This window comes from Cloeon dipterum, chromosome 1 (assembly GCF_949628265.1).
Source record: "Cloeon dipterum chromosome 1, ieCloDipt1.1, whole genome shotgun sequence".
Classification (NCBI taxonomy): domain Eukaryota; kingdom Metazoa; phylum Arthropoda; class Insecta; order Ephemeroptera; family Baetidae; genus Cloeon; species Cloeon dipterum.
In genome coordinates this window covers 20,130,370-20,148,868 of record NC_088786.1, presented here as the reverse complement: position 1 = coordinate 20,148,868, position 18,499 = coordinate 20,130,370, and the positions used below count along the sequence as shown (strand labels likewise).

Here is an 18,499-nt window from a genome sequence, read left to right as displayed (position 1 = left end):
AAAAATAGCGTTTTTAAACTCTCCTTGGTAAACAGGGGTTAAGATTTTTCTATCTTAATAATTTTTTATATTCATAAAATTATAATTTTATAAGTGATAAAATTTTTGCACTAGAAAATGAACGATTTTGAGCTAATTTCAAGTATTAAGTAGTTGTGTTCAAGGCCATGTTAGACGGTTTTAAGTGTAGCATAGAAGTCCAAAAATTGCTCATTTGGTGTCTAACAGAAAATCAAATGATCAGAAGATCCCAACCCACCTGATATACCTAAATTTAAATAAGCTGGTTTTAATTTAAACTCTTTTCTAGCGAATTTTTCGACTTATATTCATAGAGTTTTTGAAACTTTTCTTACCTTGAGCTGGCAGGCATTAAATGAAAAAACTGTAAACCCATTTTTTAACATAGATAACTGTTGTCTTTATTGATTCTAATTTTTGCGGAGATTTTCCAACAGCAAAAAATTTTAATTTCGAAACATCAAAAAATGCCACATTATTTAATTATTATTAGTGGCAACAACTTCATTTTACACATTTCTCTTCTTCATACATATACACTCACGAATCAGAGTATTTATTGCCCACACCTGGCAGGACGGATTCGCTTTAGCTTTTTCACAGAACACCCCACAGACCACAGAGGAACTTGATGAACACAAATTTAATTCATTTATGCCTAGTATTTATTGATATAATTTAAACATGTTTTAAGGCGTGCAACTTCCTAAAAATTTTCATCCCAGTAGCTTTTGATATTTGATATTACATGACGTTTGGAAAAATAGACAGACCTCTTTACAAAATCAAAAGTATGAGTTCTGTTCGCCGCTGTTGATGGCAATAAAGTCATCCCGGGTGCTCGTACTTGACGATCGTTTCTGCGGGGGCTGCGGGGAACGCGCCAGACTCCGCCTTTTCGTCATGTTGAAGAGCCAGCTGCAGCGTGGCATCAGCAGGGCACGCACTCCCTTTCGCCTCTCTCGCTTCAGCCTGCATGCAATCGGTTAAAAAATCCAGGTAATTATTATATGAGCCCCGAAACTCTTCAAAAATAGTTGCATTTTGTTAAATCATAACATTCTTGTTCTAGATTAAAAATTATTTTCATTCATCTTGACAACTTGACTGGGTCTAACCTGAAAAAACAGATGTGTTCGTTGTCAATTAATATTTCGGTGAAATTATTTCAGGGACTAGATAATCCCATTCAAATTATCTTCAATGTTTTTATTGTGATGCAAAAATATGAAGGTTAACTAAATTCACTGAAGATCTGGAAAAATGAGAATATTTATGTGAAAAGAGCCAAAATATTGTATTAAAGTTAGTTTCCGAAAACGTTTTCAGCGAAATAGTTGATTTTACCATCGCAACTTGATGAGTTGTACTCTTTCAAGTCCATTTCTTAAAATCCCGCTCAGGTATTTTTTTTATATAAACTAAATAAAATGTAAAATTTCATAAAAGATAATAGGGATAATAGCGTTATCGCATTTTTTTGCACTTTGTTTTAAATTATTTAATTAGATTATTTTAAAAGCATACTTTACACAGACTGCAAAGCCAGCGAAAATCCAATAAAGCAGTTCGGCGCCACTCAGCAGGCTGAAGCCAAGAAAAAGGCCAGCGATGCCACCAAACGAAACTGAAAAGTTTTTACAACTTTTATCATGAAGAACTTTTGATGCGCAATCTTACCTAAAAGGTCCATCCATCCGAACATGACGTCATTTCTGTATCTGACACCTCCCATTTGTTTGAAGAACACGTCCACGTAGCCCTTTCCTCTCTTCGACTCGAGGTTACCCCTTGAAAATCGAGTTTTTGTTTTTAATTTATTACATTAAATGCAGGTCATACGTTTGAATGTAATTGCTCTCAACACTGTACTGTGTTGCCGTGCATGGGGGCATGCACTCGCAATCAAGGGCCGACTCCTCAGGGTGGAAGCCTGGCGTGCCGTTTGGAGGCTTGTTACTCCTTGTTGCCGCTAAGAAAAATTATTTGAAGATAGTAGATCAATAATTAATTTACGAGGAAGCAACGAGGTCGAAGGCTGTTTTAATTATATATTAACGATAATCAAGAAAAGGGAAAGAGGCAAAATGTGTAAGCTATAAAACGCCGGCAGATTAACAGATGAAAAATCCAGGAAAATTTAGAAATCGTAATTTAGGCAACCTGCTTGACACTCGTGCGCAGCACATTGCATTCACAAAATTATTCGATCCTTTCGAAATTTTCACTTCCTGATTGCACAAAAAATAGAAAATTTTCCACTTCTAACTTACGGATTTTTTTAATTTGTTTTTAAATTATATAAATACTGAGGAGCTGAAACTGCAGGCTGTACAGTAAAAAAATTAACTTCAAGGGCTCTCCCAAATTAAAACAAGTATAAAGAATAAATATATATTATACCATCCGTAATATATATATTAATTAAATGAAATTTTCTATTATCATTTTCTGTATTTAAACTTTTGGACAAACAAATTTGGTTCTAACTCACCATTGTTCATGCTGAGACACTCAAGATCAACGGCAGCGCATTCTCGCATTCCTGCAAATACACGAGAAAACTCATTAGTGAGCATAAACACACACACACACACACACACACATCAGCACGGTTTGCTTTCTCTACCTCTCTCCCTCGCCATTTTGAACAATGGTGCGTGCTATTTTTTCAGGAAAGAGAAAAACATTTGAAGAATCCTCCTAAAACTAGGGCATATTTAATCCGCAGCTGGATTAACTCTGCTGCGCACGGAAACTGAGTTTGAATTACACGCAGAAATGCGAGTGCAAACTCCACTCGACGAAGCATAAGAGCGTGGCAAACAAATTGAGTGTTTACCCAAGGCTTCTGCGCGCCAACTCGACAAGTTGATCCGAAAAATCGCAAAAAAAGGCACGCAATGTTATTTATCGGGAATTAGATTTAACTCGCCTGCGGAACGGACATCACTATTATTCCGTCCGTTCAAAGTGGATGATTTTTTGACATCAGTGACGCAATGTGAATTCATGCATAAAGCATAAACACAAAATAATAACCTTTCTGACGTTCATTTTTAGATTTTTCTAGAAACAATATACTTTTGCCGGTGATTTTTCAGAGGTAAACATTTATTTGCAAACTTATCTTGGTTCCAGAAATACAAAAGAGTCGAATTAATTTCTGATTTAATTCTTTTCTAGCATTTGCTAGTTTTAAACAGATACGAAGATTTGATTTTAATTACAAGTTTGCTTTGGCTTGATCGTGTATTTAATTATATTTTTTTTGCTAATAATAATTAGATGGATATAAGCTCAATTTTTACTGTTGATTCTTTCCTAGATTATAAATATTTTTCCGTTTAAAAGTTTGGGTCAAAGTAGACCGCCAGAAAAATGGGCGAAAATGACACAAAAATGCACAAAAACGTCTAAAATTATTTTTTAGCGATAAAAAAAGAATTTTTCCACTGCCCTAATTCTGTTTATGCTTAAAATGTGTACAGTACAATGAAAATTTTCTATGACAAAAGAAAAAGAGGCAAGTTTTTTTTTCGCAAAAAACTTAAAATTTATTTACGAGATCATAATACCTATTGTCCTGGGGAAAAAGTAGGGTGTGCAGTTGCAAGCCTTGGCCAGGAAGTGCATTCTACAGGCCATGAAGCAGCTGTCCTGTTGGTACGTGTCCACCGGCAGGCCGTAAATGTGGCCCTCGCCAGGGAAGTAGCAGCGGCGCATCGACAGGTCGATGGCACGCACCTCCTCTGTGCTCACCGTCTGCGATGGAGACACCTGCTGGCGAGATTTAGCGGATAGATCCGGCTCACGTGGAAGACTATATATATTGCAAAATAAGCGCCACTGAAATTGATGCGAAATAAAATTTAAATAATTTTTTGGATTTTTAAAATTAAGAATTGGTCTTAAGTAAGGAACTGCCATTAAGAAGCAGACGTGGCACTAATTCTTTGGGTTGGGATTTTCAGTTTTTTTTATATCTGAGCGTCTGAATTAATCTTGAGACACACCTAAAATTGTCTAGAACTGCAAAAAGGTCTAAAACCACCTGAAAAACCGAAACCTTTTAACTTTTCTGGTGCAATTTGTTTATCTAAAAAAAAATCCAATGAAAATTATTGTAATATTTGTCTCATGATTAAATTTACAGGAAAGGTCAAAACCTGATGAACTTTAAAGTTTAAATAAAATTCCGGTCTTTTTTCATTAAAAAATAAATTGGCATTAATTTCAAACTTAATTTTTATTCTCTAAAAAATCGACCTGAAACTGTCCAAAAATTCCAACCCTACTAATTCTAGTGTTTAAACTGGCACAGTGCAGCTCATCAGCAACTCTCAACAGTTATGAATTCGTCGCCAATTGAACACAGATCCTGATTCAAAACGAAGCACACCCTTTTTGTCTTGACAAGAATGCGACGGTGAGAACATCATCTTTGTCACCAAAACCTTGGAAGGTACAGTACCATTACCTGTGCCATCATCACGTGGCTCGGCGCCTCCGGCACAAACAGACCTTTCGCCACGTCAGGGTATGAGTCGGGATGATGGATGTGCACCTGCGGGAGCAAAAATTGAAAAATAGGTCGATCGACCGTGTTAGCGACCAACATTGATGCCGCGCAGGATATCTAAGCCGTCGATCGCCTGTCCTGCTTGACCTTTGAAGAACACTTCAAGTCCTGTTGTTGCCCCAGCTGCGTTATTACGAAGCAACGATTCGTTCCAGCTGTAAATCGGCGAATCAATTATTCACGACCGTGGAAAAAGATGCCGCGCAAATCGGATTTGCTCCCATAAATAATACGTTTTTTTCTGACAAAGTATTTAGTTTATTTTTGTTCTGAAATGCAAGACAACATATCCAAAAAGTGTAATGTTTATGCTAGAAGTTCAGAAGGGAATAAATCGTAGCAAATTGATCTCGATATTCAAATTTTTAATTCATTCGTAGACATGAAAAAACGATGATTAAATTCCAAAGTGACCTTTTTACGAAGTAATTTAAGTATCCTCTGTTTATAATTTTTATCTCCGAAAGTTAAAATCTTGAGCAGGAAAGCTCTGGAAAAAACAATTGACGTATAAAAACGCAATTTCTCAGCCTTTTGATAAAACAAATGCAATATCAAAAAAAATTCCTGAAAGAAGCAGTACAGTCGTCAGTCGTTTCATCAATCATTCGCTCTTTTGTCAAGCCCCGTAAAAATCGACAGTTGCTAGAGGATACTCTTATTATAAAATTTTGCAGTCTTGTCCGCTTGATCTTCGCTAATTTATAATTTTGTGACAAATTGCCTTACAATCTCCGGTGCTGAGGAAGGAAACTCATTGCTTCTAAACAGGAAAATCAAAAGAGATATAATATCCTTCCTCCTACTTATGTCTTCATTAAAATGATTCTTTGAAATTCTCTCCCATCAAATATTCCCGGAAATTCCCTGTTTAAGACAACAAAACGAACAAACGGTGGATTTAGCCTACCGCGTTTCCGCCGTTCTCGAGTTGAAAGAGTAGCAGAAGCCCTCCTCAGTCCTTTGTACGAGAAATCGCTCACAGCAATCGATTTCCATGCCCTTCCAAAAGCATGCGACGAAGATGTCCGTGCAACTGGGCATCACCCTGAGCATCAGCTCTGTCACGTTCACGTCGCTTAAAAGAGGCCTACCGCTCATGTTGTACCTAATAGCGCACACAATAATAATGAAAAATTGCCAAATTCCAAAGACAGATTTTACCATAAAAACACATTTTTTTAAACAACACAAATTTACGTATTTTCTCTAACAATTTCGAAAAATTTGTTAATTATTTCAATGCTTTTTTTAAGGGTAGAAAATGCAAAATTAGATTAATTAGAAGGATTTAAAGATTTTCCAGCCTTAGGAAGGTGGGATTTATGTTTTTAACTGCTCCGAAAAATGCTCCGAATGTTCGATTCTTAAAATGGAATGTCTTTTAGTTAATTTTACGCCGTATTAGCAACAGAGATAATTCCTGGACAGGAAAAGGAATCTAGGAAACTGGAATTCCGTATTCCTACTGAATATCCGACAGGAAAAATAACATTTTCTGGAACAGGACAGGTTTTATTGAGTGTTGCAAATTCTTGAAAATGTCATATGAGACTCAGCAGTGATTTGACAGCTTTTTAAGACTTCAGAAGTGTTATCTCTAACCTTATTTTGCTGAGCGTTCTTAGTAATAAGTTGACAGTATGAGTTGTGACCGTTGAAAGATATAGGTTTAAATGGTAAAAGTTTCGCGTTTACAACTGTTATTCGACAAAAGTTGGGATCGATTTTTATTGTTTTTCTTTTTATTAAAACCTAAAACTAAGGCATCCACCATTTATTTTCAACGTTAGTCCTCCACTCCTATAACCTCCTGATAAGAAATAAAGGGATAGTTATTTATAACGTCTCAAAAACTGGTCAAATCGGTCCCCAATCTCTCGTGGAAATGCAATCCATTGCATTCGCAAAATCAAATTCCAAAAAACACTCTCTAACCCTGATAGTTGTCATTATAAATCATGTAACTTTGTGTGTGGGCCGTTAAAAGCAAAGCTATGGGCAAAAACAGAAGCAGGAGAGCAAGAGCAAACAGGCAGTTGCGGAGGAAAGGATGAAAGAAAACAGAAAAGCAAATAGGCAAAATTGCCGAACTGATATAGAGCTCTTGTTCGGTGCCTTGGTTATTCTTAGAAAAGCTGGGAGAGAGCTTTTTGTTTTATTTGCACCAACGAGAAGAAAAGGAAGCATGTTATATATATACTGAAAAAACTGGAATGGTCTGTGGTAGGTGGGGTAGCTCATCAATCCGAGGGCGCCAACCACCGCCAGATACCGAGCAGCCTCTTCACTGCTGCTGTTTTTCCCCGTATACCTGAAAACAAAAAAGACAATTCGACGTAATCGGATCAGGAGTGTTTATTTCCGATCATTCCATCTCTGCCCTAAATTCATTTTTTGGCGAGAAAATTATCGACTCACTCTTCGACGAACTTGACGGCCTCGGACCTGAGCACTTTGTTGACGCTGCACACGGTGACGGCCGGGAAGGGGATGTGGTAGAGTGGGTAGGAGGTGTCCTGGACCATGGTGACGGTGGGGCTGGTGGCGTAGCGCAGCCAAATGGACCAGATGAGCCAGCCGGCGCCGAGCAGGCCCGCGAAGCACGTCGCCACCCACATCAGCCTGAGGGCGGACACACAATCAGCACGTTCGATCGCCGCATTTACATTTATTGCATAACGCCTAATGTAAGCCGCCCATTGACAGCAGCGGCAGGGTTGCGCCAAGTCGAGCGTGTGACAAACGCAAACATCTGCGGGTTCGAGGCACACGCGCGCCCCACTCGCTGTCCACGTGTGCAGCGTTTGTTTTTATTGACTTTTCTGCGTGCCGCTTCTTGAACAGGGAAAAATTGCAATTTCGCCCAGAGTGTAATGTAGGGTTTGTGCATTTTATATCGTTCAAAATTACCAACCCTAGTGTGCTGCGGGTACTGGATAGATCTGCGCGACATGGAGTTTCAGTGCAATTTAATACGAGTTCGTTACCATGGAAGGACGCAGTTTTCTCTCTAACAAGATTTGCGGGAATATGAAAAATGATATAGAACGATGAAATTCCAAGGTCTTCCCACTAGGTTGTTTTAGCAGCAGTTTTCTGTAACTTATCGCTTCTAGGAAGAATCTAACCTTCTAAAGTTACACGCTTTGTAAGTTTCCCCGTTGATACGCAATTTAAAGTAAAAATAATGTCTGATCAAAAATATAGTATCAGAATCAGAACTGGAGCACATATCAATAATATCACAATTATGATTCACTCTTTGGTGTATATCTTTGGTAAAAGTTTATTTTTCCTGAATTATTTTTATACCTCTTTAGATTGCGTATAAAAACAGAGATTTGAAATGATTTATCATTGTTCCCGGCCACTCATTGTAAGACCCGAGCCGAGTATACGTCGCCAGTACAACAGAGTTCTGATCGATCTGTTTTCACAGTAAAAGCACTAGTAGAATTGCCTGTGGTCGTGGTCCAATGTTTCCACTCCACTTTCCATCTCATGAAATAATAATTTGTTCCAAGAGCAGTTTGATGTCAAAATTAGGTAAAGCAAATATTGTGGCTTCTCAAAATTCAAACATTTTGGTATGTAAATATTTGAACATTTTAACGGTTTGAATTGATGGTTCAATATTTCGAAAGGAAAAACAAATTTTACAAGTTTAGCGATTAAATTATGATTGGTTTACGATTGATTTTTAATTCAAGCTTGATTAAACACCAAAAGTGTACATCAGAAGAGATAAATAATATTTTTTACTGTATGTAGTATGTATCTCATCTTTCACGGCTCGTTTTTACGATTGATTTTATTTATGTTATAACTTCAAACAGTTTGTACACATTTAGATGAGTTATTTAAATTGACAATTGACTTGCAAATTGTTATGCATGTTGATCAATTTGGGTCTTCGAAATGAAAAGATGGGATAAACTGAAAGGTTCAAAAAAACATGGGGGTAAAACACGACCAGATTTTGATGTGCAGAGTAATCCTTTATTATTCTCTTACCATCCCCGTTTCCTTCAATTGGCGCATTAAATAAATTTTTTTCTGATATATAGATATTGATTTCAACAATGTGGTGTGTTAATTCCTTACAATTTTCCCTGAAAATTTGATCTTATTATGTGCCACGTTGTCATTGCACATATATGTGAAATTTAAATTAAAGGAGTTGAAAGGTTGTTCATGGAATGTTCATGAGAAGTCGAACGGTGTGCAGTTTTGGCGAATCTAATGCTTGGGAGTAAAAATTTGGTGAAACCCCTCTTTTTCTTTCAGATATTCGCAAACACAAACACAAAAACCTCTACCGTTCGACTTTTCTTGCACAGTGAAGTGTAAACAATAATCTTTTTTCAAAATTCTACGTTTCTAGGGTGGAAAATGGGGGTTGAAGGGGTAGTATCCTCGGACTACTTCGGATGTTAGGGGGAGGCCAAGAATAGTCTAGTGGTGTGTGGATTTTGGAAATCCGACAGTTAGAAGCTGAAATTTAGGTAATTCAATATTATTCAAAACCCGAATAAGCACCAATCTAGTAGTTTTTAGTTAGTAATTAATAAAAAATTAAGGGAAAACACCATTCCAGGTTTAAACTTATCGAAAATTCGATTTAATTGATCTTGACCTTTCACCTTCCACTTTGAGGTCAACAAGAAAGTTGTCCAGTTGCAGAGATGAGTTCAACGATATCCGATTTTTTGATCTGCGAACAATCTGAACTGATTTGGAACAAAACTCAGTCAGAAATTCAAAATTCAAACGCCCGAAAAACAACGAAAATACGGGAAAGTCAAATGGGGCCTAGTTTCAGGAAAAAATTTCATCTCAAAATCCTCAGAAAACATTTATTAGTATATATTGTTTATCAGGAAGCCCAAAAAAAGTATCTTGAAGCGCTCACAAAACGATTGATTAAAATCAATCTTCTCCAGGTAAAACGGTACACTCTTCGATCCACAATCGCGACGAGTACTTTGTGATTTATTGCATGCAAACACACAAACACAACCAATGCATAGATTTTCCATTTAATTTGCGACCGTATTTTCCTGCTGCTTCTTGCTCCCATCATTCTGTATCTCAAGGGAGGAAAAAAGCATCTGTCGGATCATCTACAATATCATATGTCTCTGGAGAAATGCACTGACCTGTGGACAATTGGCATGCCCTCGGCGGTGATGTAACGGAGGCCGTGCAGCGCCGTGTTGTCGCAGAAGGCCTTGAAAAGACTCCACCCGTCCGCCACGGACGACCACCACGGCCCGTCGCCGGCGCCGAGTTCAAGGTCGCTCGAGAGGCGGCGCCGCTTCGAGAGGACGCACCGGCGCTGAACCTCGCCAGTCGTCCTTCGACACTTGCAACCTGTCAGCCAAATAACCGAACAAACAGAAATGTTTTACTGAGGGAATATTATTTTTCAAAAGAATGGCTGTTTTTTGCGGCTGAAAATTGGCCAATTTACTCACTTGGTACAGCCTAGACAGTATATTTTTGGTGCAATATTCACATTGTTTTGAGCCGGGATATTGAGAAGTTAGACGGCTTTTTCTTTATTTTAATCATGGTGAGCCATTTTTAGAATATTCTGTTTTGAAAAACTCACTAAAAATACGATGCAAAAGTTTTGATTTCAGTGATTTGGAAAAAGAGTGGCCGGACAACAAGACTCCAGTGTTTTTTCTTGAGTTGTTACAATTTACAAAAATTTGCAGTATTAAAGACGAGATTCTTGCTTTTTCACGCTTGGAAAATCTGGAAAACCGGGATATCCTATTATGTAAAATGGATTAATTTTTGCCATTTAATTCTTGCACTTAAAAAATACAGATCACAAAGTCAGATCAGAGATCACTGATTTTAAGCATTTAAAGAAAGTGGTCACTTTAAACCTCTGTTTAACTAAAACCAAAATATAAATTTAGGGCCTCCAATCTTTCAAATTTCCCATTTTGTGGCTTTAGGAGAAACTCATAGAAAATAGCTGGCCTTTTCTTGCTGTTTTCCCGGAAAAATCTATTCTGGGTAAAAACTGCACGGCCAAACGATCAAAACTACAAACTCTGCTCTGCTCTAGTAATAAGTTCTCAAATTGTGAAAGAAACCTCAAATTTTAGTGCCGCGCTCGCTGCTTTTAAATTTTTGGGTGAAACATATCAAAAACTTGAAGCGGAAGAAAATTACAAATTGTATCATTATTTATAGTTTGAGTGGATCAGCAATGAAAATTTCAAACAAAAAACTTTCACATCAAACATTCTCTGAAAATTGGGAAGCAGCATAAGTTACGCAGGTTGATGCTAAACTTTCTGATATTATTGGCTCCAAAGTTTGCATGCTAATCAAGCGGGGTGAGCACTCTCTCCCTATTGAAAATCAGGAATTATTTCCCCAGTAAGGAAAATTACCCCGAAATTTGCACAGCGTTGGATATATCGCGGCGAGAGGAATTTAGTTCAAGCTTAAAAATCATTGAAAAACTGTTTGAATACCTGATAAATTTGGCAAATTCTGAAATTGAACTGTTACTCAGCCCTAATTTGATTATTGCACATTGTTGAGATAATTATTCAAACAAAATATTCGATCAAAGGCAAACTAAAGTCAACAATTCAAATTGATTTAAATTTTTGCGTTGCAACAATCCAACTATCAACTCTGTCATTTTGTATTGTGATTCGCATTTTAACATTTGAAATGACCAGCAAAATTTTTCTTCAGTTTTTTTACAATTGTAGTGCCTCCACCTAATGGTGTTAACCTTTACCCTGAAGTTCACCTGTGCGCCCATGCGCACTGCTAGTTTTGTGATAAAGTGATTATTCCCAATATATCAGCCGAGCGTTAAGCAGCTACGTGTTAACGCTCGCAAGGCCAGTGAAACTCAGTGCTCATCACACGCCCGTAAGAAAACTTAAAATGATATCTTAAACTTTGTACGCAGTGAGTTAAAGTTCAAATACCAAATGACTATTTATTAATTTGCAGTACGCTGACCTTGCCTGTAATATTCCTGGTGTAATTAATATTGTTCTCGCCTCATAACTGACCCGACCCGTTTACCGGGGTAAGATTTGTTTTAATCAATTTACATCTTATTGCTGTGATGTTAATAATATTATATTTACCTATTGTATTTTAATGTGTAATTTATGTTTTATTACTTTACAATTTTAGTTGAATTTTACTTTTATAAATTTCTGAAATTCTTATTTGTAATACGCATTATTGACATTTTTCTTGACTGAATTCTTATGTAATTCCAGTTCAACCTCGAGGCAAAACAATAAAGTCTGGTATCTAAACCATTTGAGGGATTTGACTCTCCGTTTCCCCATATTTGGTGCAGCCCGACGTGACAATTGAAAGGATGCCAGACGAAATACCAGCCCAATCCTCCAAAGGATTTTTCAAACCACCGGAATACTCTACCAACCACGCTGATAAATTCTTTGCGGTCCTGGAAGGGAGGTTCCGCCAACACAAAGTGGAAGATGAACTGGATAAGTTCCTGACGCTTGCAAGTGCAGTCCCTTTCGACGAATTACCAGAAGCAGCTGGGAATCTCGTACGCAGACCGCCAGAGGAAACACCTTATACTAAGTTGAAGGCAGCGATTTTGGAAAACCTCCGACCAAAGGATTATGACGCGCTCCGAAAACGGATGAAGGCTATTCCTTTAGGTTCCATGAAGCCAACCGAATTTTTGAATCGTCTCCGGACCATCGCAGATGAAACTACCTTGGCAAACCCTATTTTCAAAACCGATTTGCTTGCAGTTTGGCGTGACGCGATGCCAGCTGAATGGCGTCACGTCCTTGTAGTCGAGCCGGACATAGACGAAGCTGCGAGAAAGGCTGATGTTTTATATCAGTATCAGCCACCGCAAGAAGTGAATGACGCCCGTGCCATAGTAGCAGCTGCGTCAGCGCCTGCTCCTCCTGCAGCGCTGCGCCCTGCCATGAACTACGAGCAGCGTTTTGCCGCCCTGGAAGCAGCAATGAAAACAATGACAGAGGCATTCAACCTGAGTCAGGTCGATGACACCCGCGGTAGACAGCCGAAAAAGGGTGATAACAACCGCGGTCGGCGATTCAGCAGAAGTAAATCGCGCCCGCGCCGCTCGCAATCTCAGGAAAATGCGCCAAATGACTCCTCACTTTGTTTCTACCACGATCGTTTTGGTGCTCGCGCTCGCCAATGCCAAGAAGGTTGCCGGCATTTTCCTAAAGCCGACGCTGTCCAGCCAACTCCGGGAAACTAGAAGAGCAGCACAACTCCGCGGCTGTTGTCTGCAACCATAGCTCATGCCGCTTATTTCTAACTGATCCCATCACGACCTTCACGTACCTCGTGGACACAGGTGCTGACCTTTGTATAATCCCGCGCTCTCTTGTGCCTGGCGTACATAAGAAAACTGATTTTAAACTTACTGCCGCTAATGACAACGTTATCCACACGTATGGATTTGTCACGCTAACCCTTTCTCTGCAACTGCGCCGAGAATTTCAATGGTGCTTTCTCATCGCAGACGTAAACACTCCCATTTTAGGAGCTGACTTCTTGGTGCATTTCCACCTTGCTGTACACCTTGACAACGGAACCCTTGTTGACAAAACCACTGGTTTGACGGCCAAGGGAACCTGCCGAGTAGATAATCAACCTACAATTAAAGTTGTTGAGACTTCCAATAAATGTCTCCTAGTGCTTAAGGAATTTCCTGAGTTGTTGCGCGATCCAAAGGTTCGGCGCCCCGTAAAGCACTCTACTTCCCACCAAATTGTGACGACACCTGGTCCACCTTCATTTGAGCGATGCCGCCGATTACCTGCTGACAAGCTAAAAATAGCTAAGGAACTCTTTCGAAAAATGGAGGAAAAAGGAGACGTGATAAGAGGTACCAGCCCCTGGGCCTCCGCTTTGCATTTAGTGCCGAAAAAGGACGGTTCGTGGCGCCCTGTCGGTGATTACAGAAAACTCAATTCGAGAACCGTAAGTGACAGATATCCCATGAAATACATCTATGATTGTACTGCTGCACTCTCTGGTTGTACCATCTTTTCGAAGCTTGATCTGTCACGTGCATACCTTCAAGTTCCTGTTGCACCCGCTGACGTGGAAAAGACCGCTGTAACGACTCCGTTTGGTCTATTCTTGTATCCCTACATGCCCTTTGGGTTGAAGAACGCTCCTGCGACGTTCCAGAGGTTGATGGATCAGATCTTCGACGATATGACCTTTGTCTTCTGCTATATTGATGACATATTGATTTCTTCATCGTCCGCTGCTGAGCATGAAGATCACCTGAGAAAGGTGCTCAAGCGCCTTGACGAGCACGGTCTAGTCCTCAATCCGAGGAAGTGTGTGCTTGGCGCAAATTCTATTGAATTCCTTGGTTACCGAGTGGACAGTAAAGGAATTACTCCACTTCCAGAGCGTGTCGCCGCAATCAGAGAATTTCCTCTTCCTGCGACCGCCGACAAATTGGCTAGGTTTCTCGGCATGCTAAACTATTATCGGCGCTTTGTACCGAAAATTGCTGCAACTCTCGCACCTCTAAACGCACTGCTTGCCGGTAAGAAACGCAAAAAGGAACCGCTAACTTGGAATGAAACTGCTAAAACCGCTTTTGAAGCAAGTAAAGTCGAGTTAGCCAGCGCAGCGTGCCTTGCACATCCAAAAGACGACGCACCGCTTGCGCTGGTGACTGATGCATCAGACATCGCCTTAGGCGCCGTCGTCCAACAGTGCGTGAATGATATTTGGGAGCCCCTTGGATTTCATAGTCGAAAACTATCTACTACAGAGAAGAACTACGCACCTTATGATCGAGAGCTGCTCGCCATTTACGATGCTGTGAAGAAATTCCGCTACCTCCTTGAAGGACGACAATTTGTGATTTACACGGATCAAAAGTCTCTTACTTCTGCATTTTCGAAGAATAGAACAGATTGCACACCTCGCCAAATCAGGCATTTGCAATTTATTGGGGAATTCTGTACAGATATTAGATACGTCCCTGGAAAAGCAAATATCGTCGCAGATGCGCTATCGCGTGTTGACGCTGTCTCTGCTCCTGCCGCACTCTCTCATGAAGCTATTGCACGCGCACAGAAGGACGATAATGAACTGAAGCAGTATCTCGGCCCATCAAGCTCTTTGAAGCTGAAGTTGTTTCCCGTTGAAAATTCTGAAGACCAAATTTGGTGTGACACTTCAACGAAAACACCTCGCCCTTTCCTGCCGCTGAAATTTAGAAAACCCGCATTTGATGGTCTACATAACCTTGCACACCCTGGTGGCAAGGCCTCTACACGCTTGGTTGCAGAAAGGTTTGTTTGGCCCAAAATGAAGAAGGATTGTCTCACCTTCGCAAGAAATTGCCTTGAATGCCAGAAGTCAAAGGTTACGAAGCACACTCAAGCTCCACTACGTTCGTTTCCTATTACTTCAGACCGTTTTTCTATCGTGCACATTGACCTTATTGGTCCGCTACCGCTCTCTGAAGGTTTTCGCTACTGCCTCACTATGATTGACCGATTTTCAAGATGGCCAGAAGTTGTCCCACTGTCAACTATTACCAGCGAAGCAGTTATTCGAGCAATAAAGGATGGATGGATTAGCAGATTTGGTCTGCCGACGACACTTGTCTGCGATCAGGGTAGACAATTCACCTCGCAAACCTTCCACTCTTTCGCCACAAAAGCAGGTATCAAAATCAAACACACTAACGCATATCATCCTCAAGCAAATGGAATGATTGAACGCTTCCATCGCACCCTGAAAGCCGCGCTGACGTGCCATGCGACTACTTGGTCTGCAGCCCTTTCGCCTGTTCTGCTGGGTTTGCGTTCTGCTTTGAAGGAAGATTTAGGTTTTTCTTCCGCACAAATAGTGTATGGAGAATCCATCAGGTTGCCAGGTGAATATTTCACACTCCACCTGAATCCCAGCTTACTCCAACTGAAATACTGTTACGCCTGCAAAGTCACCTTAAACAATTTTGCCCACAACCTGTGTGGCACAGTTCCAATAAGAAGTTCTTTGTGCACCCTGATTTAGCAAAAGCATCACATGTTCTGTTGAGATGTGAGCAACGTGCACCGCTCACGCCGCAGTATTCTGGCCCGCACCGTGTGCTCGAACGTGGAGAGAAGACTTTCACCATAGAGTTTAAAGGCCATAGCAAAACTGTCTCAATAGATCGCTTGAAACCAGCATTTTCAGAAGCAATTTTGCCACGCGAAAGACCTGAAACGCCTTGGGTTGAAGTGCCTGCAAGAAGAAATGACGTGCCGCAACCCGCCGCACCGCCGCCTGTCTTGCCGCAACCCACTGCACCTCAACCTGCTGCGCCGCTGTCCGCGCAGCCAGCACCTCAGTCTGCAACGCAACCTCCAGTTGAGCCTCAACCTGGCCCTTCGGCCCCTGCAGCTCGACCTCCTCCATCAATTAGGCAACCAAAAGCATCTGAACCAAAAGTATCTATTCGCAAAACTGTTCGCATTGAAGCCCCTGTTGTTCGACAACCAGCGACGAAGACTAGATTTGGTCGAACCATCAAACTTCCTGATCGATTTGGTAAACCTACGTAGACTTCCAGTCATCCACCCCGGGGCTAGTGTAGTGCCTCCACCTAATGGTGTTAACCTTTACCCTGAAGTTCACCTGTGCGCCCATGCGCACTGCTAGTTTTGTGATAAAGTGATTATTCCCAATATATCAGCCGAGCGTTAAGCAGCTACGTGTTAACGCTCGCAAGGCCAGTGAAACTCAGTGCTCATCACACGCCCGTAAGAAAACTTAAAATGATATCTTAAACTTTGTACGCAGTGAGTTAAAGTTCAAATACCAAATGACTATTTATTAATTTGCAGTACGCTGACCTTGCCTGTAATATTCCTGGTGTATAATTAATATTGTTCTCGCCTCATAACTGACCCGACCCGTTTACCGGGGTAAGATTTGTTTTAATCAATTTACATCTTATTGCTGTGATGTTAATAATATTATATTTACCTATTGTATTTTAATGTGTAATTTATGTTTTATTACTTTACAATTTTAGTTGAATTTTACTTTTATAAATTTCTGAAATTCTTATTTGTAATACGCATTATTGACATTTTTCTTGACTGAATTCTTATGTAATTCCAGTTCAACCTCGAGGCAAAACAATAAAGTCTGGTATCTAAACCATTTGAGGGATTTGACTCTCCGTTTCCCCATACAATGAAACAATCTGTCTGTGGGAAAGCCGGACGGATTAAACTGCATGCAAACCCTGATATAAATGTAGGACATATTTTGAGTGTTTTGTTTAATAAAACAACAAACATAACAAGCACAGTCCACTAACATTAGCGATGAGAATTACACAACATAGGAATAAATTGAGTAGCGTTTTGATTACCCTGCTTTTAATGTACATTCTCTTTTTTCTCTCCATTTGGAACAATAATTGTACCTCAATATAAAGCGGAGCTTTATAGATCAACTGATAATTAACTAAGAACATTTTGCATACTGCGTTAGCTATAGGAAGTGGTTTAGGAGTCTATTGCATGTTAAATTTAGCAACAGCTTTTCTCTACAATGTGCAATAGTAAAATCAGGGTCAAGTTGTTCAATTTCTGAGTTTGCCGAAATTCCCAAAAATAAAACGGTTTAAGTCAGTTATATTTTTGCTTAATTTCGAATTCTCTCGTCGCGATCTAACCAGCGGTGTAATTTTCCCTCCTGACTAAATTAATCATGATTTTCAATACAGGAGACAGTGCTCACCGCTTGATCAACCTGCAAACCTTAGAGCCGATTTTTTTTCTCAAATTTAAACTGCAACCTGGAAAAATGTCAGCTCTTTCCCAATTTTCATAGAGACGAGTAAAGGTAAAAATGATTTTTCGCAATTTTTTAAGTTAAAAATTCTTGTTACCTGGATGATTGATCCATTCATGCCGGCGGCCACTGATGCTGGCCGTGCGTCGCTTTTTCCGGATCATTGAGTGTAATATGTTACGAGCGAAGGAGTATAAATTTTCACCCCTTATTTTGCCCCAGATTTGTAGGCGGCATCAGTGCGATTTGGCGAACACGAGAGAAGTGAGCACGGTCTTGATCCAGGTTTACCAGCAGCCTCCGTCCGATTCAGCATTACGCTTGTGCTATGATGGGCATGGGCAGCCCAATAGGCAGGCGCGAAACGCACAGCGCAATCTCGAATTTCGCCTTCAGTTTTGCATCCGCGTTACGTTACATAATTATAAGACGTCGTTTGCACATTGCTTGATTACTCGTGGGAAGGAAAATTTGATAAGCAACGTAAAATTATTAAATTTAAATATTTGGTATTAGCTGTGGGGCTAATTATTAAGATTATCTTCTTATCTCTGGATAGAATGAGAAATTCTCCAAGATCAAGTGTAAAAATCAATCCCTGGCCTGATTAGCCGAATATTGCATTACAAAGTGCTATATAATTTTGTAATGTGTTATATTTTACTGGCCGTACGGTCTTGTTTTGTTGGCTCAAAAAGGCACTTGATCAAAATGTTCGTTTTTGCCATTTTGATTCAATGTGCAATAGTTAAAATAGAACCTTGCTGATGTTAAGTTACAAATTTTGCCAGTTTTCTCCAAAATTTAAAGCGCTTGACAAAATTTACATGGCAAATTTCGATCCTTCTTGTCGCTATATATGATTAAAATTTATAGACAATCAGAAAAATAAACAACACGCATCACACCGAGAGGAAGATTTACTAAAAGACAGCCTCGCGTGCCTTTATCTTTTTTCATTGGCATCATCTATTTACAATTTGGAAAATAGATCAGTCAATTTTCTTCAAGAATATAAATGTTCACCATTAAAAACATTAAAACAAC

At 39.8% G+C, this 18,499-nt stretch overlaps 1 protein-coding gene across 4 annotated transcripts; it reads right to left on the bottom strand.

Annotated features, from left to right (window-relative positions):
- Positions 1-422: 422 nt before the first annotated feature.
- On the bottom strand, positions 423-17,828 carry LOC135934180 (pickpocket protein 19-like). Of its 4 annotated transcripts, none has more exons than XM_065475733.1 (13): positions 17,550-17,828; positions 9,766-9,979; positions 7,052-7,228; positions 6,807-6,917; positions 5,514-5,711; positions 4,641-4,758; positions 4,496-4,588; positions 3,600-3,804; positions 2,516-2,566; positions 1,864-1,993; positions 1,702-1,811; positions 1,549-1,648; positions 423-993 (listed from the first exon to the last, which is right to left on the bottom strand). In XM_065475733.1, exons 1-13 carry the CDS (start codon positions 17,614-17,616, stop codon positions 807-809), a joined length of 1,761 nt encoding a protein of 586 aa, XP_065331805.1. In that variant the 5' UTR covers positions 17,617-17,828; the 3' UTR covers positions 423-806. The 4 variants fall into 4 exon arrangements, with proteins under 4 accessions (XP_065331805.1, XP_065331801.1, XP_065331803.1 ...); XM_065475729.1 differs by having other exon boundaries at positions 424-993; positions 7,025-7,228; positions 17,550-17,827; XM_065475731.1 differs by having other exon boundaries at positions 424-993; positions 4,502-4,588; positions 7,025-7,228; positions 17,550-17,827.
- Positions 17,829-18,499: the final 671 nt, after the last annotated feature.